We start from the raw sequence: 23,311 nt of genomic DNA on the forward strand, positions 1-23,311 counted from the left end.
ATGCATGTCTGGAAGGAATTCCAGTGAAGGTACAGCATGTAGACGCACACATGCCTAAGAGCAGAGGTGCTAAGCAACACCAACACAACCAGCAGGCAGATCAAGCTGCTAAAATTTCTCAACTTGATGCGAACTCTGATCTTGATCTTGATTGGAAATGCCAAGGTGAACTGTTCTTAGCTCGATGGGCCCATGGTTCACATGAACATCAAGGCAGAGAAGCAACATACCAATGGGCATGCAATATGTCAATTGACTTATCTGTGGACACTGTTACCCAAGTCATCCATGGCTGTGACATTTGTGCTGCTATTAAGCAGGCTAAGCGAATCAAGCCCTTACGGTATGGTTAGGGATGGTCAAAGTACAAGTATGATGAAGCCTGGCAGATTGACTACATCACTTTCCCTCGATCTCGTTCTGGCAAGCAGTATGTGCTAATGATGCTAGAGGCCAGCACCGGATGGTTGGAAACCTATCCAGTTCCACATGCTACTGCACATAACACCATTCTTGGCTTGGGAAGACAGATCATGTGGAGACATGGAACTCCAGAGAGGATCAAGTCAGACAATGGCACTCTTTTCAAGAACAATCTTGTGAAAAACTAGGCCAAAGAGCATGGTATTGAATGGATCTACCACATACCCTACTATGCACCAGCTTCAGGGAAGATTGAGCGCTATAACAGTTTGCTGAAAACCACCCTAAAAGCCATGGGGGGGGATGGAACTCTGAAAAACTGGGACAAACATTTAGCACAAGCTACCTGGTTGGTAAATAGTAGAAGTTCTGTAAACAGAGCAGGACCTGTGCAGTCAGATTTGATACCAACAGTAGATGGTGGTAAAGTTCCTGTTGTATGTGAGAAGAATCTGTTAAGAAAAACTGTTTGGGTATTTTCATCTTCGGGTGAAGGGAAACCTGTCTGAGGGGTGGTGTCTGCTGAAGGTCCTGGTCATACCTACTGGGTAATGCAGGAGAATGGTGAAATCCAGTGTGTTCCACAGAGAAATCTAACTTTATATGAGAGAGTTTAAATTCAGAGTGTATAACACAAGCTGTTACGAATTTCCTGTTCTAGTTATTGTTGGTGTCTAGTAAGACACAATCTACTAGAGAATCTCCAGTACATGAGTACAAACCCAGTTTCACCTGGGAGTCCCTATTCTTGTCTCATCTGTGAGGAGACAAACTGTTCACTGCTTTCTGAGCTTTTGAATCACCTCCATCTGAGATAGCTGGAACGCAGTGTGAACTGAACTTGTGATATTGGTTATTGTAAATATTGATTTAGATTAGACAGATAGTTCTCTGCAGTACTCTGAGTGCAATAGACAAGGGTGGATTGTTCTAGTTTGAGCCTAGCTAGAGTGTTATGGTGAGAAGAATTAGATCACAGGCTGTGAAAAGGAAACAATGGTGATGTCTACTTCACTCATAGGCTTCCTGAAATGTATAAGAACAAGAACACAAACATAGATAAGAGAGTCTCTCTCTCATTCTGGGCTTTCATGGGCTGCACTTCTCTCTCTAACTTGCCCAATTAATCCATCTGCTTCCTAACTCCCCTGGCTGACCCTCCAAACTATCATAAGTGTAAGGCAAAGTCTTGGGTAAGGTGGGAGGAAGATGGAAGGGTGGTTGAGAGCTCCTCCTGGGGACTCTGGTTTCTGGGAGGGGTGTTGTATTTCAGTATTACTTTTAAAGTTGTATATTTCTGTATACAGCTGTACATATTGTAAATATCTGCTTGTATATTGTGCTAAGCTGTAAATATAAAGCTTCATTCAATTTCCAGAGCTGCTGGGTCTAGTCTGGTTGATTTTCTTAAGTATGTGTGGGGATGGGTAACACCCAAAACATCTCACCTGTCTTGCTCACTTGCTTCTTTTTACATAGAGATTGCTGACAGTGAAGACTTTCTGCCTCCAGTGAAAACACCAACAGAATCGGTGGGTTTAAAGGCAGCATCTTTGCCTGCACCCCAAACATCTACTGCTTTGCATAACATCTCCCTTAAGCACCCTTGGACAGAGATACAGTAAGTATATAAGGACAGCTGCAGTGTGGTTGATATGGTGGTCTTCTTTTCACCTTCAAATGATGTTGCCCCTTGGTTTTGTGAACATTTCTTCAGGTTCTATCACTGTCAGGCTGGGTCTTCAGTAGTGTGGTGTGTTAGATTTCAGCAAAGTTCATCAGATCCCTGAGCTACTACCATCTCAGAGGAAAAACAAAGTGTGCAGCACAAAGTAGAGAAAAATAAGGAAGTTGCATTGGATGAGTGCCAGCTGTAAACTACAGGAATGAAAGCCTGCTGATCTTATGTGCCGGTATGTGCTCTGAGGTCAGAGATGTCTGCTTTTCTGCTATTATTTCAGAAACACTGTCTACAGTATCTGTGGCTCCAAGCAGCTCTGGGGAAACAATGGAAACATCTTTAACTTCAGTGAACTCCAGGAGCATCCTGAGAACCTGGATGAGGAGCAAGAGGCAGAAGTGGAGGCAGCATGTGCAGGTGCTTGTTTCTCAACTGTGTGAGCTGGTCTGAGCGTGATGCCTTCTAGAAGGGAGTCAGGGAGGGAGAGAGTGGCAAGTCATCACGGGGCATGAAACTCTACCATATTGTCTCAGGTTCCATCCTGTGTTGCTGGCACAAAACTGACTCTTTTGGCTCTGAGTCAGGCTGTATCTGTTAATATCATCCATGGTGCCATTCCTTTACTGATACTTCTTTGAGGCAGAAGTGAAACTGATGCACATTTACAGGTAAAATGCAGCAGCTCCAGTGCATGCTTGGGAAATTACCTCTGCATGATGGCAACTTACATTTGCTGTGGGTGAGATAAATGGGTGGAGTGCAGGGTGGATTAACAGGTACCATAAAACATCATGGCTTTATTTATTCTGGGGCTACCTGTGGCTAAGCCCCACTGTCTGTGCCATGACCCTGTATATTCTATCAGGGCAGTTTTCCTTGTCTTGTGTGTCAGTCTTCTCTGATGAGCTGTTGTGAGTCCCCTCCAGAAAGACACAGGTGTGCACAGCAATAACTCAGTTCTGTGTAAACAAACCCTATTTCCCTTCAGTTAAAGAGAGCATTTCAGAGGATGGGAGGATGGAGTCCAGGCTGAACTGGGTTAGGAAGGCCAAGTGGATCAGCAGTGGATTACCAGGCTTGCCTGAAGAGCTGTCCAGGGAGAGGAACTCAATGGATAAAGTGAGTGTCCTGCAGCAACAGATCCTGACACTCACAGAGGAAGTCAAGTCACAGAAGGTGAGTGTGGCAAAGAGTCTGTTGCTTCTAAGGGCCTCTGCTCTGAGACTAGTCAGAGGAACCTTGGTGTTAGACCAAGAAATGATCAGCAGGCATGCAGTGGGGACCAGTTAAAGCTCCTGGTGCTACCCCTTTGGTGTGTTCCTGGTTCTGCCCAGGAGAAAGAAGGATGAGCTGTCCTTCAGCCATTGCTGGGAAGTGCAGAAGGCAGAGGGATTGGAAAAGGGAGGCAAAACACATTCAGGTGTGCTCTGCAGGCGTCTTGCTCATGCATTTCTCATGCTCAGGGAACATACAAAGGAGGAGTGCCTGTCCTCAGCAGGCACTTGGACACTGTCAAGAACTACCAGGCTGAGTCATGCTGTTCACAGCACGTTATTTTTCAGCAGCGATCCACTAGTAAGAGCTGATTTGACTGTAGAAATGAGTGCAGGGGTCACTGCAAGGGCTGTCTCTTCTGAATGGTGCTGTGATGCTGGTAGCTCTTCAAACAGAGGATTTGAGAGAACCAGGTCCTGTGATGGGCAGTTGGTTATATTGCTTCCTTTAATAGTGGAGATGTCAGAGCTTTAATCAGCAGCATGTTCATGTGGCATGGAGTGGAGGAGGACTCTGGCAGAGGGAAGGTTGGAATGGATGCAACAGGTTCCCTCTGGTAGCACAGACAAATGTAGACTGCATCATTTCCATCCCTTCCATTTTTCGACACTGCTGACCAGATGCCCAGCTTCTCTGGTCTCTGCTAGAGCTCCTGAGAATGGTGACTGTAGGAAAGCCAGAATTCAGTGTGAGCAGCAACTTGCCTGTTAGCAGTCCACCTGAACTCATGTCATCTGTGATAGAGACCTTTCAGGCCCAGCTTTGAGAGCAGCGCTTCACTGCTGGGGAGGTGCTACGCTTTCAGGATCACTGCATTAGTTTTGCTTCTGGAAGGAGTTGTTTTCAAGATCCTGAGGACCTTTTGCTGTTCATTCCTTATTGGTTCAGTCTGTCTTGTCTATATTGTCATTGCTCTGGGCAGCACTAGATTGTGATGGTTTTGTGTTTTTTTCACAGGAGCTGGTTAAACTTCTCCATAAAGCTCTGGAGGCAGCCCAGCAGGAGAAGGGAGTATCTAGCATGTATCTCACTGCAGCAGAAGATAAGGACAGGCTGGAGCTGGTGCGCCACAAAGTGAGACAAATCGAAGATCTCACTAATCGTCTGGAAGCTCTTGAGCAAGAAAAGAAGGAACTGGAGCAGATACTGACTCTGAGAGACAGCCACATCCAGGAGCTCAAGGAGCATGTGCAGCTTCTAATGGAGAAGAGCCATGCCAAAGAGGAAGTCGTCATGGCCTTGACAGAGCAAATGGCCAGAGGGCTCTCTGACCCCCTGCAAGCAAACACTATTGCTGCAGAGACGTTATATAAGCAGCAGGAGGAGATTGAGCACCTGAAGGTGTGTGAGATGGCACAGGTCACTTAGGGGCTCCAATCTCTGTGCCCTCTGGTTCAGTGGGAGGATGTTCCTTGTGGGAGGCACACTGCTAGTCTCAAAACCAAAGGCAGGCTGGAAAGGGGCTCCTCTGATTCCAGTAGGGTGCCCAAAAGCATCTCGCTCGATTTCATCTCCAAATCAGAGCCTGTTTGATTTGTGTCAGCATGCAGTGGTGTCTCCCTCTTTCTTTGCTCTTCTTTTGTTTCACAACTGCACTCTCCCTTGGTGCCCTCACTAGCTTTGTTCCTCTTTGTCTCCCTCTTGCAAGCAGTTTCCCGATATATCTGGCTCTTTCCTGTCTATCCTGTTGTGTGCCACTGTGTGCATAGTTCATAGTGACTAGTTAGGGCTACTCACTAAGAGCCACTTACTGCTTTGTGAGAGAGTTTATTTTGTGCTGACAGCTGTGTGGCTGAGCATTCTGTCATGTTTTTAAAAAACAACAAAACACTTAGGTTCTTCTTGTTGAGATGTCTCTCTAGCTTTATATCACTCAGAAGTCTGTTTTCTAAGCATGCACATGCAGTGCACTTAGCATTTCCAAGTATCTTGTCTATGCATGACACTCATGTTTAATGTTGTGTCTTGATTTCCTCTGCAGGCAATATTTGCCCTGGGGAGTTCTGTTTTTTTCCCAGAACACAAAAATGTTGAGGTATTTCCTTATCCTGAGATCCCTGAACTGGGAAGGGATTTCAGACCTCTACATAATTGTTCTTGTGTGACTGTTGTGCTCTGTGGCAGGATGATATTGGTGCGTACAAAACCCAGAACCAATTTCTCAACTCAGAGATCCACCAGGTTACTCGACTCTGGACGAGAGCTGCTGAGAATGAAAAAGCCCTTCTGATGAAGGTAAGGAATAATGAATTCTTTTTTTTCCCCCTTGCTGACAGCTCTTACCAATTTTTCCCCAGAGTTGGTGCTGGAATAGATTTTGGTCCAAAACACACCAGAAATAAGCTTTGTTTCCAGTGTGTTTTTTTTTCCTTTAGTGTGCCTTTTTTTCTGCTTTGTGTTGCTCCCAAATCAGACACAACTGTTTTCATCCTTCAATAAAATCAACATACCTTAAGAGCTTAGGCTTAAGGATGCTGAAGCTTAACCCAAATTTTTGCATTTCATCTGTGCTTGTGGAAGCAAATAAGAAAGGAGCAATACATGTAGGGAATCAGAAAAAAATCCTGAAAGCTGTCAGACTGACTGAGCTCTGGCTCTATCTCACCTTGATTTCTCCACCAGGCTTGGCACTGTCAGGTGGCAATGCTCTTAGGTCCTGTGCCATGGGCTACCATGCTACAGGCATCAGAAGAGATGGTGAGACACTTGATGCAAGCCAATCCAATCTGTTTATTGCATTCCAAACACGTGTTTATATACCTTTCATCAGAAGGCTACAAATTGTATTTGGTAATTGGTTACATATACTTGCGTTAGAAATTACATACTAATTGGCATAGACATACATCATATTCTCTCAACAATATGTAGAGTGTCTAAGCAATCTAAGTCAGCAGAGATAGGCGAAAACCACAGGCTCCAGCCTTACATTTGTTTATATTTCTTACACCATTCTCTAAGATAATTCCAGCTTTCTATTTTATCTTAACTCAGTACTTCTGAGCTCGTGCACTCTCGCCTGTCCATGGCTTATGTTCCAGTATTTCAAGTTGCAATAGCTGTACCATTCCGACAGTCCTGCAGCTAGATCAGAGTTTGTGGATATTCTTAAGCTCTGTTTTCATATCTGACTTTTTAAATGTGCATAACTGTGCTAGTTTGAAGCTAGCTAGAATGTTTTGGTGAGAAGAACTGGATTACAGGCTGTGAAAGGAAAACAATGGTGATGTCTACCTCGCTGTCTCTCTGAGATGTATGGGAACAAGAAAGCAAAACATTAGATAACACTCTTGCCGTTTTTCTCTCACTCTTGCTTGGGCTGCTGGCTGAGCAACATCTTACCCTCTAACCTCACCCTTCATTCAGACTAACCCCCACTTTGCTTTTTTGTAACCTCTTGGCCGAACCTCTATTCTTCCTTGGGACTGGGGTAAGGTTGAGAGGGGCAGGGGTGGTTGAGAGCCCCTCCTGGGGACTCAGGTTTCTGGGAGGGGAGTTGTGTTTCTGTATTACCTTTTACCTTGTATATTTCTATATATAACTGTATATACTGTAAATATCTGCTTGTATATTGTGCCAGCTGTAAATAAATAGCTTCATTTATATTTCCAGAGATGGCTGAGGCTAGTCTGGGTGATTTGTAAAGTGTGAGGGGGCAGGGAATACCCAGACCATCACAATAACCTGGTTACTCTCAGATTTGTCTATTCCAGACTTCTAATCCTGAACTATTTTCCCTGGGTGGTGATGAGTGATGGCATTTGTTTTTTGAGTTTTTCTCTGCATTGTGTTTTACTTTCCTGGCTTTTTAATGTACCTCTCCAGAATTTTGGGTTCTGGAACAGGGCAACAACCAATTTCTGAAGTGTTATTACCATTTGTATGTCTGCTTGCTTTTCAGTCCTTGGAAACCTGAAATTGGGTCGAGGCAATCCCAAGCACAAATCCAGGCTGGGCAGTGACTGGCTGGAGAGCAGTCCTGAGGAGTGGGACTTGGGGGTGCTGGTGGACGAGAAACTCAACATGAGCCACCAGCTCATGCAGTACTTGCAGCCCAGAGGGCCAACCAGATCCTGGGCTGCATCAGGAGAAGTGTGGCCAGCAGGTCGGGAGAGGTGATTCTCCCCCTCTGCTCTGCTCTGGTGAGACCCCACTTGGAGTACTGCGTGCAGCTCTGGAGCCCCTATTAGAAGAGGGATGTGGGCATGCTGGAGTGTGTCCCAAGAAGGGCCACTGGGATGATCAGAGGGCTGGAGCTCCTCTCCTATGAGGACAGACTGAAAGAGTTGGGGCTGTTCAGTCTGGAGAAGAGGAGGCTCCGAGGTGATCTTCTTGTGGCTTTCCAGTATCTGAAGGGGGCCTACAAAAAAGCTGGGGAGGGACTTTTTAGGATATCAGGTATCACAGTATCACCAAGGTTGGAAGAGACCTCATAGATCATCAAGTCCAACCCTTTACCACAGAGCTCAAGGCTAGACCATGGCACCAAGTGCCACGTCTAATCCTGCCTTGAACAGCTCCAGGGACGGCGACTCCACCACCTTCCTGGGCAGCCCATTCCAGTATACAGTCACTCTCTCAGGGAAGAACTTTCTTCTCACCTCAAGCCTAAATTTCCCCTGGCGTAGCTTGAGGCTGTGTCCTCTCGTTCTGGTGCTGGTCACCTGAGAGAAGAGACCAACCTCCTCCTGGCCACAACCACCCCTCAGGTGGTTGTAGACAGCAATAAGGTCTCCCCTGAGCCTCCTCTTCTCCAGGCTAAACAATCCCAGCTCCCTCAGCCTCTCCTCGTAGGGCTGTGCTCAAGGCCTCTCACCAGCCTCATCGCCCTTCTCTGGACACGTTCAAGCATCTCAATGTCCTTCTTAAATTGAGGGGCCCAGAACTGAATACAGTACTCAAGGTGTGGTCTAACCAGTGCAGAGTACAGGGGCAGAATGACCTCCCTGCTCCTGCTGACCACACCATTCCTGATGCAGGCCAGTGTGCCACTGGCTCTCTTGGCCACCTGGGCACACTGCTGGCTCATGTTCAGGTGGGTATGGATCAGCACCCCCAGATCCCTCTCTGTCTGGCTGCTCTCCAGCCACTCCAACCCCAGCCTGTATCTCTGCATGGGGTTGTTGTGGCCAAAGTGCAGCACCCTGCACTTGGAGCTATTGAATGCCATCCCGTTGGACTCTGCCCATCTGTCCAGGCGGTCAAGGTCCTGCTGCAGAGCCCTTCTGTCCTCCAACGCAGCCACATCTGCCCCCAGCTTGGTGTCATCTGCAAACTTGCTGATGACTGACTCCATGCCCTCATCCAGATCATCTATGAAGATGTTAAAGAGGATGGGGCCCAGCACTGATCCCTGAGGGACACCACTAGTGACTGGCTGCCAGCTGGATGTGGCACCATTCACCACCACTCTCTGGGCTCGGCCCTCCAGCCAGTTCCTAACCCAGCACAGAGTGTTGCTATCCAAGCCGTGAGCTGACAGCTTAGCCAGCAGTTTGCTGTGGGGGACAGTGTCAAAGGCCTTGCTGAAGTCCAGATAGACCACATCCACAGGCTTCCCCACATCCACCAAGTGGGTCACCTGATCATAGAAGGAGATCAGGTTGGAGAGGCAGGATCTGCCCTTCCTAAATCCATGTTGGCTGGACCTGAGCCCTTGGCCATCCCTCAGGTGCACAGTTATTGCCCCCAAGATAACCTGCTCCATCAGTTTCCCTGGCACTGAGGTCAGGCTGACAGGTCTGTAGTTCCCAGGTTCCTCCGTCTGACCCTTCTTGTGGATGGGGATCACGTTGGCCATTTTCCAGTCTCCTGGGACCTCTCTGGTGAGCCAGGACTGCTGGAAAATGATGGAGAGCAGCTTGGCCAGCTCAGCTGCCAGCTCTCTCACACCCTAGGATGGATCCCATCTGGTCCCATGGACGTGCGGGTGTCCAAGTGGCTCAACAGGTCCTGAACTAATTCCTCATGAATTTCCAGGGCAACACACTGCTCCCTGACCCCATCCCCCAGTTCAAGAGGCCACTTGCCCTGAACTCCTCACTGTTGAAAATTGAGGCAAAGAAGGTATTCAGGACCTCAGCCTTTTCCTCGTCGTCAGTTCTGATGTTCCCCTCCTGGTCCAGTAAGCAGTGGAGGCTCTTCTTGCCCTTCTTTTTAGCATTGATAAATTTATAAAAGTGCTTTTTGTTATCTTTCACGGAAGTGGCAGCCTAAGTTCTAACTGGGCCTTAGCCTCTCTAATTTTTCTACTGCATAATCTGGCTATCTCCTTAAACACGTCAGGAGAAGCCTTCCCCTCCTTCCAGAGGTGATACACCCTCTTTTTTTCCCCCAATTCCTTCAGGAGCTGTTTGCTCATCCAGGCTGGTTGCCTTCCCCGCCGGCTCGTCTTTCGGCACATGGGAACTGCCAGCTCCTGTGCCTTCAAGAGCTCCTGTTTAAAGTAGGTCCAACCATCCTGGACCCCTTTGTTCTTAAGGACGGCTGCCTAGGGGACTTTGCAATAAGTTTCTTGAACAATTTGAAGTTTGCCCTCCAGAAGTCCAAGGTGAGGGTTCTGTTATTGTTCCTCCTTATCTCCCTACATATTGAAAACTCCCCTATCTCATGGTCACTACACCCCAGGCAGCCTCCCACTGTCACATCTCCCACCAGTCCTTCTCTATTGGAGAACAGCAGGTCAAGCTGTTACAGCAGGTAGTTATAGGACTAGGGGGAGTGGAGCAAAGCTGGAGGTGGGTAGGTTCAGGTTGAATATGAGGAGGAAGTTTTTCACAATGAGAGTGGTGAAACACTGGAATGGGTTGCCCAGGGAGGTGGTTGAAGCCCCATCCCTGTGGGTGTGTGCTAGTTTGAAGCTAGCAAGAATGTTTTGGTGAAAAGGATTAGATCATAGGCTGTGAAATGAAAACAGGAGTGATGTCTACTTCCCTCATAGGCTTGCTGAGATGTAAAAAAATATAAGTCAAAACATAGATAACACTCTCGGCATCACTCTTGCTTGGGCTGCTGGCTGAGCTACATCTTGCTCTCTAACCTCACTGTCCATTTTGGACTAACCCACTTTGCTTCCTAACCCCCTGGCCGAACCTCTATTCTTCCTTGGGACTGGGGTAAAGTTGAGAGGGATAGGGGGAAGGTGAAGGGGTGGTTGAGAGCCCCTCCTGGGGACTCAGGTTTCTGGGAGGGGAGTTGTGTTTCTGTGTTACCTTTTATCTTGTATATTTCTGTATTTAACTGTATATACTGTAAATATCTGCTTGTATGTTGTGCCAGCTGTAAATATAAGCTTCATTCATATTTCCAGAGCTGGCTGAGTCTAGTCTGGGTGATTTCTAAAGCGTGGGAGGGTGGGGAACACCCAAACCATCACAAGGTGTTTAAGACCATACTGGATGAGGCTCTAGCCACTTTGATCTAGGGTAGGGTATCCCTCGCCGTGGCACGGGGGTTGGAACTAGATGATCCTTTTGGTCTCTTCCAACCTGATTGAGTCTATGATTCTAAACCCTGCCTACCCCCTAATTTTGCACTCCCCTCTGATCCTGAAACTGCCATGAACTTCTGAAAGGAAGTCATCAGGCAAACATGCTCAATACAAGGCAGAATGTTGCATCCCACACTCCTTTCAGTCCCTTCTGTATGAAGTCTAATTCTTTCTGTGCATTCTGTTTAGTTTTTCAACTACTGCTTCTCAATGAGTAGGAATCTTCAGAGAGCTTCCTGTGAGGTGCTGGGTGAGTCAGGTGGTCTCTGTTCTCCTCTTGTGGAGTGGGAATAACAGTCATAGTTCCATTTTTTTCTTTTTTATGTGGCTGGCAATATGGTGGTGGTACAGATTGTCCTGCTGTTTGGACTCTTTTGAGAAACATTGCACGCCAGTACCACCAGCCTGGGGTTGCATGAGTTCACCATGTATGCGGTGCTGTTGTGTATCCTGAGAATGGTATGATAAAAGCTCAGTCACAGGAGCATCGTGTTTTGTCAGGGCACAGCTCAGTGTGGGGTAGAAAACTCGTCTGAGGAGCAGAGAAAAAGACTACAGAGCCCAGCAGCAGTAGTGGTTCTTTGCTTGTGTCCTGAACCAGGCTGGGTGGTGTCCACTGATAACACTGCAGCAGCTACAGTTGGTGATCCTATAGTAGGTCTCCTACTCAGTAAGCAATTTCTGTTGCATCCTGGCTGCTGCAGCTCATGCTTCTTTGCAGACCATACTGATTCACTATGGCTGCAGTTCTCCTATGACTGCAGAAAACTGCTGGATGTGTTCTGGGGGGGGGTTGCTCTCTGAAAGCCTTCTTTTAAGTCTAGACCAGGCCATCAGAGAGCACTGTGAAGACAGGAAGAACCATCAATGAGCCAGCTCATTCCCTCTTGTTTCTACCTCAGTGTGCCTGCCTGCAAGCACAAAACTGCCAGATGGAGAGCAAATACCTGACAGTCTTGCGGAAGCTGCAGGAGGCTGTTCCTGGCTTACCCAGCTCCCATAGTGAGTTGGTGAGGAACCTCATCCAGCAAGCACTTCAGTGGGATGTGAAGGAGGAAACAGAAGAAAGTTTTAATGTGAACCCTGTAAGGTAAGAGGCAACAGCATGATGATATTCACACCTATCTAGAAATCTTGACAATGGAGGGGAATGCACTGGAGTCATGACTTTGGAGTTGAGGTTGAGGAGGCTGGCTTACTTTGGTAGTGTGCAACCATAAGTATCTGATAGCAGCATATCACTGTGAGAACAAGAAGTTAAAGGTCGTACAGCTGAAGTTTTCTTGGGAATAGCAGAAGACATACTACGCCTTCAAGGTGAACACTGGATTTGGGGATAAACTCCTTCTGCAGGAGAGTAAGCCACCTGGGAGGTGGGGGTCTCCATCCTTGAGATTTTTCTAGTCCTAGACATGCAAAGTCATGCCTGTGCTCCAGCATGGATGACAGGAACCTGGCAGCAGGCTGTGGTGGGCGTGGCCTCAAGCAATGACTAGCCCTTGGTGCAGGTACCAGCACTGCCCTTTGAACTAACCTTTGCCTTGTGTCCCTCCAGTGAGTATGATGAGTATGGGTTTATGACTGTACCTGACTATGAAGTTGAGGACTGGAAACTTCTAGCCAAAATCCAAGCCCTGGAGATTAAGTCCAACAACCTGCGCAGCCACGAAGTAGTGGAGAAGCCTCTCCGTGACAGGTGGAACAGTGTTGTGGAGCTGAACCCTTCTGCAGAGCTGAAGAGTCTGATTCGCAGTGGCATTCCTGCAGAGCACCGTCAGCGGGTCTGGAGGTGGATTGTCAGCTGGCGCTGTGGCCACCTGCCCCATCACTACCAGCAGCTGCTGCAGCAGAGCAAGGCAACGGAGCACCCTGCCTGCCGCCAGATCGAGCTCGACCTACCCCGCACACTCACCAACAACAAGCATTTCTCCTCCCCCACCTCACAGCTTATCCCCAAGCTCCGCAGGGTGTTGCTGGCGTTCTCCTGGCACAACCCTGCCATTGGATACTGCCAGGGACTGAACAGGTGAGGAAGTCAGTGTGAGGAGGAGCGGGTGAGGAGGAATGGGTGAGGAGCCAAGTGTGCCGCTTGTTCATGGGATAGCACTGATAAGGTACTATAATTCAAGTGACCCCAGTTCCCTGTCTTTCTAGAGTTTTTTCCTGGCAGTAGGTATTTTCCTTCAGAATTCTGCCTTTGGTCTTTGTTTTTTAACACCCAGTGTGGTTGCTGGGATCAAGGAAGCAGCAGGATGCACTTGTTTGGCATCTTCACAGCTAAAGAACAGGAAGGAGCGACTATAGGAGGTATCACAGAATGGCTTAGGTTGGAAGTGACCACAGAGATCATCTGCTCCAGCTTCCCCACCATGGGTGGAGACACCTTTCCACCAGATTCAGCCACTCAATGTTTCATCCAACCTGGCCTTAAACTCCTCCAGGGAGGAGGCATCCACAGCCTCCCTGGGCAGCTTATTCCAGAGTCTTGCCACTCTCATAGAGAAGAATTTCCTCAGATCCAGTGTAAACCTACTCTGCCTCAGTTTAAAACCATTCCCCCTTGTTCTTTCTTTGGATATCCTTATTAAAAGTCCCTCTGCAGCCTTCCTATAGGATCTCTCCAGGTATTTGTCAAGGTCCAGAGAACAGAGATTAACAGTATCTCTGTCCAGAGAAGCAAGATCTGTTTTTATGGATTTCTGTGTTGTGAAATTAAGGTGCAAATGAGACCATATATCACCACAAAACTATTTATTAAAGGATAAGGTTGCACAAAACAGAGGCGGGGTGGGGGGTGGGAGATAAAGAGAACGACGGAGAAGAAGAGAAGAAGCAGGGAAGGTAAAGAGCTGGGATCATATTACCCTCAGTCGCAGATGTGGGGGACAGAGAGAGATGGGTGCGGGCCCAGGGATGATCTTCGGTGAAGTTCGTCAGGGGTTCTTCTGGTGGTGGTGCAGCTCTGGTAGTCTGGTGGAGGTCCACTTGGTGGTCTTGTGGAAGTGCACACCTGGTAGCCTGGTAGAAATGCACCCTTGGTGGTCTGGTGGGAGTGCCACACTTTGGCAGGCATTCCTCCTGCCTTTTTAAACAGTTTTCTGCTTGGTGTCCAGCTGCAGCTCCACAGGAAATCTTTCTGTATATCCTCATGCATTCGCAGGGGTCTGGCGCCACCGGGGAGAGGGCCTCCACCACCTCCCTGGCTGTACCTGTCCATACCCTGGATACACATAAGCCTTTTCTCTTCGGGGTAGCTGAGGTGTATGCATCCTGGGCATTCCAGCCAGGCTGAGGTCCAGGAGCTTCCAAGGCGTTGTCTGTTGATTTGCATCCCTGAGCTTTAGGCCCAAGTACCTAGTCTGAGTCCTGGAAGTTAACAAAGGCAGTCTTTATCTTTGTTGATGAACATGAGAGGGGATTTAGACTCTCACAGTATTGGAAGGCAGATGTAAGGTATCCCCAGAGTCTTCTCTTCTCTTGGCTGAAAAACACCAGCTTGCTCAGCCTATCCTCATAGCAGGAGTGTTCCAGCCAGGTAGTGTGAGGCAGACCCAGAATAACAACATGAAGCCGAACTTCTGAAAATGAGCTCAGCAGAACTCCCTGATGATTCCTTTTTCTGCTAGAAATTATTGAAGGAGAGGTTGGAAATTGTTGGAGATGAGGGAGCTGCAGCAAATGACAGGAGAGACTCAGGAAAGTGGGGTTGTTTGGTCTGGAGAAGGTTCAGGGAATCTAGAAGCTTCTGTCACTTCCCAGGGAAACCTATAGGAAAGACAAAACCAGACTTCTCAGAAGTGTGGCACTGAGTAAACAAGGCACTGGACACTGCAAGAAGGGAATTTCTGGTTGGAGCTTTTCACATGAGGAAAGTCCTTGTAGGCTATTTCTGTTGTCTTTGGATGATCTTCAGAAAGACATTTTACACTCTAGAGAGCCCTTGTTAATAGATGTCATCTTTCCAGTCTGCTCGAAGCGGGTTAAGTCAGAGCTGGAGTAAGTGCTGTGGAAGAATCATAGAATAACTTTGCTTGGAAAAAACATTAAGGTGGTCAAATCCAATCATTATCCAAGCCTGCTCCTTAACCATGTTCCTTGGCACCACACCTCTGCTGGTGAGTCTGGCTTTTTCTCACAAGTTCTGTCTCTAGTGCTTCCTGTTTTCTGCTACAGATGCACGGAGAGAAAATCACAGTTCAGTGATTCCATCAGAAACCCAGAGAACAGATCACTTGCCTCTCTGACCAACTGCTCTGCCACATTTGGTGTTTTGGACACTCATGGAGCTAGAGGCATGCCATGAGGAGTTTTGGATTCTCCAGTTCCTGTGTTTGCCTATGTCTCCTCCTGCAGTGTTGCATTGCTTCACCCTGTCTTGTCCATCACAGATTGGCAGCTGTGGCCCTCCTAGTCCTGGAAGAGGAGGAAACTGCTTTCTGGTGCCTAGTTCATATTGTGGAGAACCTAATGCCAGCAGATTATTACAGTGACACGCTGATAACATCACAGGTGAGCTGAGCAACCTCACATCTGACTGGGCTTTGATACAGCGATTTGCAGTGAAGGTTTCAAAGTAAGCAGTTAGCTTGCAGTGTGGTTGATTTCTCACAAAACAGTGATACCACCCTGCAATCCCTTCTGTTGCAGTACCAAGTTGTTGCACACACAGAATCAGGAAACTGGGCACCACTCCACAGGAATCACCTGAAGGTCAAGTTAGTTAGAAGGAGGGTGCCCATTAATGGCACAGTCAATAGTATAAGTCAAGAATAAATGTTATGAAGAGTGAATGAAGGAGCTGGGGCTGTTTGCTTTGAAAAAAGAAGGCTGAAGGGAGACCTCATCACTGCCTATAGATGCCTGAAAGGATGTCGTGGAGAGGTTGTTGCTGTTGGTCTCTTCTCACGGGTCAATAGTGATAGACTGACGTGACCTGGGAAAGCACAGGAGTACAGGCTACTGGATGCAGGGAGTGCTGCAGCCTCTCACTTGCTGCAGAAGGGGAAGGGGAGAACAATTGCACCAGGTGTGAGCAGGTGAACTTCCTTCTCACCTTGGTGGCGGAATTGAAAGATGAAGTGGCCGAGCTGAAGGACAAAGTGTCCAGGCTCTGGTCAATAAGGGAGAATGAAAGGGAGCTGGATCTGTGTGTGCAGGCTCTGCAGATCCCCCCTGCTAAGGAAGCTGCCCCTGGAAACAGTGAGGGATGGGTACAGATCCCTGTCAGGGGTAGTAAGGGAAATCCACCCCAGCCCTCTCCTCCTCTTCCTCTACCCTTGCACAACAAGTATGAGGCCCTGCATGCAGAGGGTACAGAGAGTGAGAGCGATGAGGAGCATCCAACTGTGACATTGCCTAGGGTGGAGCAGTCGCCACCAACTGTGGTGACTAGCTCCACAAAAAACAAGAAAAAGAGAAGGGTTATAGTTGTTGGAGATTCCGTCTTGAGGGGGACAGAGGGACCCATTTGTTGTCCCGACCCGTCTCACAGGGAGGTCTGCTCCCTTCCTGGTGCCCGGGTTAGGAACATCACCAGGAGAATCCCTAATCTAATACAGCCCTCTGATTATTACCCCTTGCTGGTAATACAGGCTGGCAGGGATGAAATTGAAAAGAGGGGTACCAGGGCAATTAAAAAGGAATTTAAGGCCCTGGGGAAATTGATAGATGGGGCGGGAGCGCAGGTGGTGTTCTGCTCAGTTCCCTCTGTGGCAAGGGAGTTCACAGAGAGGAACAGCAGAACCTACAATATCAACAAATGGCTCAAGGGATGGTGCCAGCGGCAGCGTTTTGGGTTCTTTGACCATGGGGGAACTTTTACTGCACCGGACCTGCTGGTTGTGATGGGGTGCAATTGTCTAGGAGGGGCAGGAGAATCCTGGCAATGGAGTTGGCAGGGCTCATTAGGCGGGCTTTAAACTAGGTCTGAAGGGGGTGGGTGAGGCAATTACTCTCTCTGAGAAGGAGAGAGTGGGAAGGAAACTAGGGACAATTGGGGAACCCAGAGCCCAGCTGAAGTGCATCTACACCAATGCACGCAGCTTGGGTAACAAGCAGGAGGAACTGGAAGTCCTGGTCCACCAGGGTGACTATGATATAGTTGCCATTTCAGAAACTTGGTAGGATGACAGGCATGACTGGGCTGCTATGCTGGGGGGATATAACCTCTTCAGGAGAGATAGGCAAGGGAGAAGAGGAGGAGGGATGGCTCTGTATATTAAGGAGTCACTCCATGCCACTGAGCTTGAGGTGAGGGATGAAGGGGTTGAGAGCTTGTGGGTTAAAATCAGAGGGAGGACTAATAAATCTGACATCCTGGTTGGAGTCTGTTATAGACCACCCAACCAGGATGAAGAAACAGATGAGATATTTTAAAAACAGCTGGAGGCTGTCTCAAGATCAGATCTTGTCCTTGTGGGTGACTTTAACCTGCCAGATATCTGCTGGGAACTTAATTCAGCAGAGAGGAGGCAGTCCAGGAGATTTCTAGAGTGCATGGAGGACAGCTTCATGTCCCAGCTGTTAAGTGAGCCTACTAGGGGTCAAGCTCAGCTTGACCTGCTGCTCTCCAACAGAGAAGAGCTGGTAGGAGATGTGGCAGTGGGAGGCTGCCTGGGGTGTAGTGATCACGAGATAGTGGAGTTTTCAATATGCAGGGAGGTAGGGAGGCACTACAACAAAACCTACACCTTGGACTTTCGGAGGGCAAACTTCAATTTGCTTAAGAAACTTATTTCCAAAGTCCCCTGGGCAGCAGTCCTTGAGAGCAAAGGGGTCCAGGATAGTTGGACCTACTTTAAACAGGAGCTCTTGAAGGCACAGGAACTGGCAGTTCCCATGTGCCGAAAGATGAGCCGGCGGGGAAGGCGACCAGCCTGGATGAGCAAACAGCTCCTGAAGGAATTGGGGGAAAAAAAGAGGGTGTATCACCTCTGGAAGGAGGGGAAGGCTTCTCCTGACGTGTTTAAGGAGATAGCCAGATTATGCAGGAGAAAAATTAGAGAGGCTAAGGCCCAGTTAGAACTTAGGCTGCCACTTCCGTGAAAGATAACAAAAAGCACTTTTATAAATTTATCAATGCTAAAAGGAAGGGCAAGAAGAGCCTCCACTCCTTACTGGACCAGGAGGGGAATACTATAACTGATGATGTGGAAAAGGCTGAGGTCCTGAATACCTTCTTCGCCTCAGTTTTCAACAGTAAGGAGGGAGGAGTTCAGGGCAAGTGGCCTCTTGAACTGGGGGATGGGGTCGGGGAGCGGTGTGTTCCCCTGGAAATTCATGAGGAATTAGTTCAGGACCTGCTGAGCCATCTGGACACCCACAAGTCCATGGGACCAGATGGGATCCATCCTAGGGTGTGAGAGAGCTGGCAGCTGAGCTGGCCAAGCCGCTCTCCATCATTTTCCAGCAGTCCTGGCTCACTGGAGAGGTCCCAGGAGACTGGAAAATGGCCAACGTGATCCCCATCCACAAGAAGGGTCGGATGGAGGAACCTGGGAACTACAGACCTGTCAGCCTGACCTCAGTGCCAGGGAAACTGATGGAGCAGGTTATCTTGGGGGTGATGAGAGCGCACCTGAGGGATGGCCAAGGGCTCAGGTCCAGCCAACATGGATTTAGGAAGGGCAGATCCTGCCTCTCCAACCTGATCTCCTTCTATGATCAGGTGACTCGCTTGGTGGATATGGGGAGGCCTGTGGATGTGGTCTATCTGGACTTCAGCAAGGCCTTTGACACTGTCCCCCACAGCAAACTGCTGGCTAAGCTGTCAGCCCATGGCTTGGATAGCAACACTCTGTGCTGGGTTAGGAACTGGCTGGAGGGCCGGACACGGAGAGTGGTGGTGAATGGTGCCACATCCAGCTGGCGGACGGTCACTAGTGGTGTCCCTCAGGGATCAGTGCTGGGCCCCATCTTCTTTAACATCTTCATAGATGATCTGGATGAGGGCATGGAGTCAGTCATCAGCAAGTTTGCAGATGACACCAAGCTGGGGGCATATGTGGCTGGGTTGGAGGCTCTGCAGAAGGGCTCTGCAGCAGGGCTCTGCAGCGGGACCTTGACCGCCTGGACAGATGGGCAGAGTCCAAGGGGATGACGTTCAATAGCTCTAAGTGCAGGGTGCTGCACTTTGGCCACAACAAGCCCATGCAGAGATACAGGCTAGGGTCGGAGTGGCTGGAGAGCAGCCAGACAGAGAGGGATCTGGGGGTACTGATTGATATCCGCCTGAACATGAGCCAGCAGTGTGCCCAGGTGGCCAAGAGAGCCAGTGGCATACTGGCCTGCATCAGGAATGGTGTGGTCAGCAAAAGCAGGGAGGTCATTCTGCCCCTGTACTCTGCACTGGTTAGACCTCACCTTGAGTACTGTGTTCAGTTCTGGGCCCCCCAGTTTAGGAGGGACGTTGAGATGCTTGAACGTGTCCAGAGAAGGTCGACGAGGCTGGTGAGAGGCCTTGAGCACAAGCCCTGTGAGGAGAGGCTGAGGGAGCTGGGATTGTTTAGCCTGGAGAAGAGGAGGCTCAGGGGAGACCTTATTGCTGTCTACAAACACCTGAGGGGTGGTTGTGGCCAGGAGGAGGTTGGTCTCTTCTCTCAGGTGGCCAGCGGCAGAACAAGAGGACACAGCCTCAGGCTGTGCCAGGGGAAATTTAGGCTCGAGGTGAGGAGAAAGTTCTTCACTGAGAGAGTCATTGGCTACTGGAATGGGCTGCCCGGGGAGGTGGTGGAGTTGTCGTCCCTGGGGCAGTTCAAGGCAAGGTTGGACATGGCACTTGGTGCCATGGTCTAGCCTTGAGCTCTGTGGTAAAGGGTTGGACTTGATGATCTGTGAGGTCTCTTCCAACCCTGATGATACTGTGGTACTGTAATAAGAGGGAATGGCCTCAAGCTGCAACTGGACAGGTTTAGCCTGGGCATTAGGAAACATTTTTCACAGCAAGAGTGGTCAGGCATTGGAATGGGCTGCCTAGGGAGGGCATTTAGTCACCAGCCCTGGATGTGTTTAAAAGTCTTTTGGATGTGGTGCTTGGGGATGTGGTTTAGAGTGCAGCTTGTAGAGTAGGGATATCAGTTGGACTTGGCAATCCTGAGGGTCTTTTCCAACCTGAATGTTTCTTTGATTCTCTGAGGTGAAGCAGCAAACTCCAACATGTTTAAAAGTATGAGGAAGGCAGCATTTTGCAGCCCTCCAGATGTTTCTTTGGAAGCTGCACAAAGTGTGTGGAGCACCATGGCCAGATGGAAGAAAGCACTGAGAGTTTTAGTTGCCTTAGTTCTGCACTTGCCTTAGTTCACAATCAGGTACATTGTTAGTTCTGGTTTTGGGGCTCCTTGCAGATCAGAAAGCCCTCTGGCCATTGAAGTAAGATATTTCATGAGTAACACAACCTCCTGGTTTGAAGTCACTGAATTTTATGGTTTTTGTGATGGTTTGCATCAGAAGTCTTATGTCCTCCCAGGCAGACACAGAGACATAAAGTATTATAGTTGTGTCACCACACCAACCATACCCAGCAGTGCCCAGTTAGGTGAAGCTGGCTGTGACCTTGATATCTTGTGTGGCCTTTTCAGAGGGAAGAGGCCCGCTACAATAGGTGAGGCTCCAAGCATCAGCATGCGGGAGTGACTGATTGTGCCACTGAATTGCTTGATTGATGTTTGCTGGGACAGTGGCTTGCTGGTGGAAAGACCAAACCCACAGCTGTGGGATTTAATAGGTAGTGCTCAAAGCCTGACAGATAGTGATTGAGAGGGCAAACATTGAAGACACAGAGATTCACCTACATGTGGTTAGAAAAGTCTGTCAGCTGAGGGAGCCTGTGTAGAAGGGCTTCCTGACTCATGGCTGGTCTCTGAAAACCTAGCCAAGACCCATGTAAAGTGGATTCTTAAGGGTGATGCTTTGTGGGTTTGCTTGATAAAGTGAAAGCTCTGAACTGGTGGAAAACTTGAGGTTTAGCTCTAGTAGATTTTAAATACTCTGTTTTGTTCCACTGTGCCTCAGCTAAGTGGGCTGACACATATGGCACAGGGGACGTTGTAGTGAGGCTGTTGTGGTCTCTTGTCCCAGTTAAGTAATAATAGCATGAGAGGAATGGGCTTAAGTTGTACCAGGGGAGGTTTTGTTTGGACATTAGGAAAAAAAATTCTTTACTAAGAGAGTGCTCAGGCATTGGAACAGGCTGCCCAGGGAGCTGGAGAGTTATCTGTGGAGGTGCTCAAGAAGTATCCACGTGTGGCACTTCAGGTCATGGTTTCATAGTTATGGTGGTTGGATTATGGTTGGACTTGATGATTTTCAAGGTCTTTTACAACTTTAATGATTCCATGGTTCTATTCTTCATAAACATGGATCAAGGGTCTCACCAACTGCACTTCTGTGTCTTGGCTCATGCAACCAATAGTAGAGCACAGGCAGTACTCATGACCTCAGAGAGAAGCTAAGGGAGAAGATCAGGTCCTGTTTGTGAAGTCAGAGGAGTTCTGGGTGTTTATTCTGTTGGGCCATTGTCGTGGAACGCAGTTTCGCGGCAGAGTTTATGGGGAAAATACGCGAGGTGTTGACTATTTTATCAGTGATTTATTGCAAAAAAAATTCGAATTCCCTCTTCCCGAAACTACACCACCCTTGTGAATTCTTTTGATCGAGGTCAAAGTAACATTTCCGAAAATGGCAAATTAAAGAGTCTATGATGTTTAAAGAGAGTTCTTTTGAGTCTCTGGTTTGAGTTAACAGTTCGTCAGCTACTCACAGTCTATAGCTTGGTAGGGAGTCCCTTTCTCCCGGTGAGGGTCCAGATATATGCAGGCTTTCCTGCCTCTGCGGCTCGGGGTATCCGCCCGAGGCGAGGCTAGATCGGCAAGCAGCTTGTTGTCCGAGGAAGGAGCGAGGGTGAGGTCCAGAAAGGCAAGGGCACAAGGGCCAAAAGCCTCGATCCTGGCCTGTCCACCATTTTTATAATGTTCCAAAATAGGACTAGCCCACAACTCGGACCACTTTTACGTTGTTCACATACATTGGTAAAAAACAATAAGCAACTTATACAATTGGATAACATTACCTAAAACAATATAAAGACCCCTCCTCAGGCCAGCCCACCTGCAGGTGTTGGGCAGGCCTGAGAAAGTCGTTTCTACTAACCAAAACAATACCTTGTTGTCTGGAAAGCAAGGCCAAGTGAAAGAGAAACATGGCCAGTGTTTACCTTTCACTTACCCTAGGGAGAAATCTTCCCATGGGACTGAAAGATTGTTTTGGTTTTTTCGATGCTTCTGGCTTGAATGTGAGGCATTAGAAATCCGCATGACATGGAGATTTTAGAGGGGCTTTTGCTACTCTCCATGACAGCCATGTACAGTCCTTTGGACGTGGGCATGTTTTAATCCTTCTTGTTAAGGTGGACACTTGTGACATTGCGGGAAACTCCAGTAAGACTGGTGTGAGATGATGTGGCAGCATGTTCCTTTCTCACTGTGAGCTTGGGAAGGACTATGGTTCTCTGAGTGAGAAGAATGAACATGTCTGTTCTTGTATCTTGGCTCTGTTTCAGCTCCACACACTGCACTGAGTATTACACAAGTACACTGCTTGGTTATTTGGAAGGGTTGGGAGACAGAAGATGCTGTACTCCTCCTAGAATGTGGTTAGGCTAGAAGGCAGCATCAGTGATTTACCATATGTAGTGGAGGGGTATTCTGCTGCCTATGCCGTTTGTGGTGGAGGGGAGAAATTAATTGGTGTGAGATAATATTCTATCAAAAAATATATTTATTAACTTCAATATTCTGAACTATCACCACCCCCAACCACTGTAATTTAATATTAAAAGGATCTTACATGGTCATGAAAACATCCTAGGATTAATATCAAGCCATAACATTAATAACCAGCAAACAGTTCAAACTATAAACAGAGAGAGGAGTTTCCCTGTGGCTTAATGCTGCTTGGGGTCTATATACTATTTGCCCAGCAGGTGGGCTGAAAGCTCTTTCTGCTTTATGGCAGGAGGCAATAGAAATTACAGAGGCATTAAAGCATTCACTTACAATTCTTATTAATTATCAATCACCCTCCGGGGCTATGTCACAGCCTATTACTAGCGTCCAAACTTCAGGGGAGTCTTTGCCCGTGGACTTAGGCTGGAATCCTCCTGGCTTGAGAGGAAAGGAGAATCTTCTCAGCTTCTGGGGAAAATGACAGTCTCTGACCTTGTTCTTCTGGCAAAGGATGCAATCTCTGCCCTTGTCGCCTGGCTTCTTCTGGACGCTCTGTCCAGGGACTGTTGGCAAGACCTCAGGTGCAGAAGTAGGATGCCATGCAGTCTGAGCACGGTCTCATGCTGGCTAGCGGGCCGATAGCATGCAGACAATTCAGAGTCTGCTTCCTGGTAACTCGGTGGCAATGGCAATGATAAGGCAGAGGGCGTGCAATAGTGTATG

At 48.2% G+C, this 23,311-nt stretch overlaps 1 protein-coding gene across 4 annotated transcripts in view; it reads left to right on the top strand.

Moving 5' to 3' along the window:
* TBC1D2 (TBC1 domain family member 2) overlaps positions 1-23,311 on the top strand; it is a 45,587-nt gene that overhangs the window by 16,386 nt on the left and 5,890 nt on the right. For all 4 annotated transcript variants that reach the window (XM_064176736.1, XM_064176738.1, XM_064176737.1 and 1 more), the window contains 8 exons: positions 1,903-2,044; positions 2,385-2,521; positions 3,093-3,280; positions 4,337-4,720; positions 5,504-5,614; positions 11,771-11,958; positions 12,424-12,894; positions 15,257-15,377. In XM_064176736.1, the coding sequence (XP_064032806.1) occupies positions 1,903-2,044; positions 2,385-2,521; positions 3,093-3,280; positions 4,337-4,720; positions 5,504-5,614; positions 11,771-11,958; positions 12,424-12,894; positions 15,257-15,377 (1,742 nt within the window). The remainder of the gene's footprint in view (positions 1-1,902; positions 2,045-2,384; positions 2,522-3,092; positions 3,281-4,336; positions 4,721-5,503; positions 5,615-11,770; positions 11,959-12,423; positions 12,895-15,256; positions 15,378-23,311) is intronic.

The sequence above is a fragment of the Pogoniulus pusillus genome, chromosome Z (genome assembly GCF_015220805.1).
Source record: "Pogoniulus pusillus isolate bPogPus1 chromosome Z, bPogPus1.pri, whole genome shotgun sequence".
Lineage (NCBI taxonomy): Eukaryota > Metazoa > Chordata > Aves > Piciformes > Lybiidae > Pogoniulus > Pogoniulus pusillus.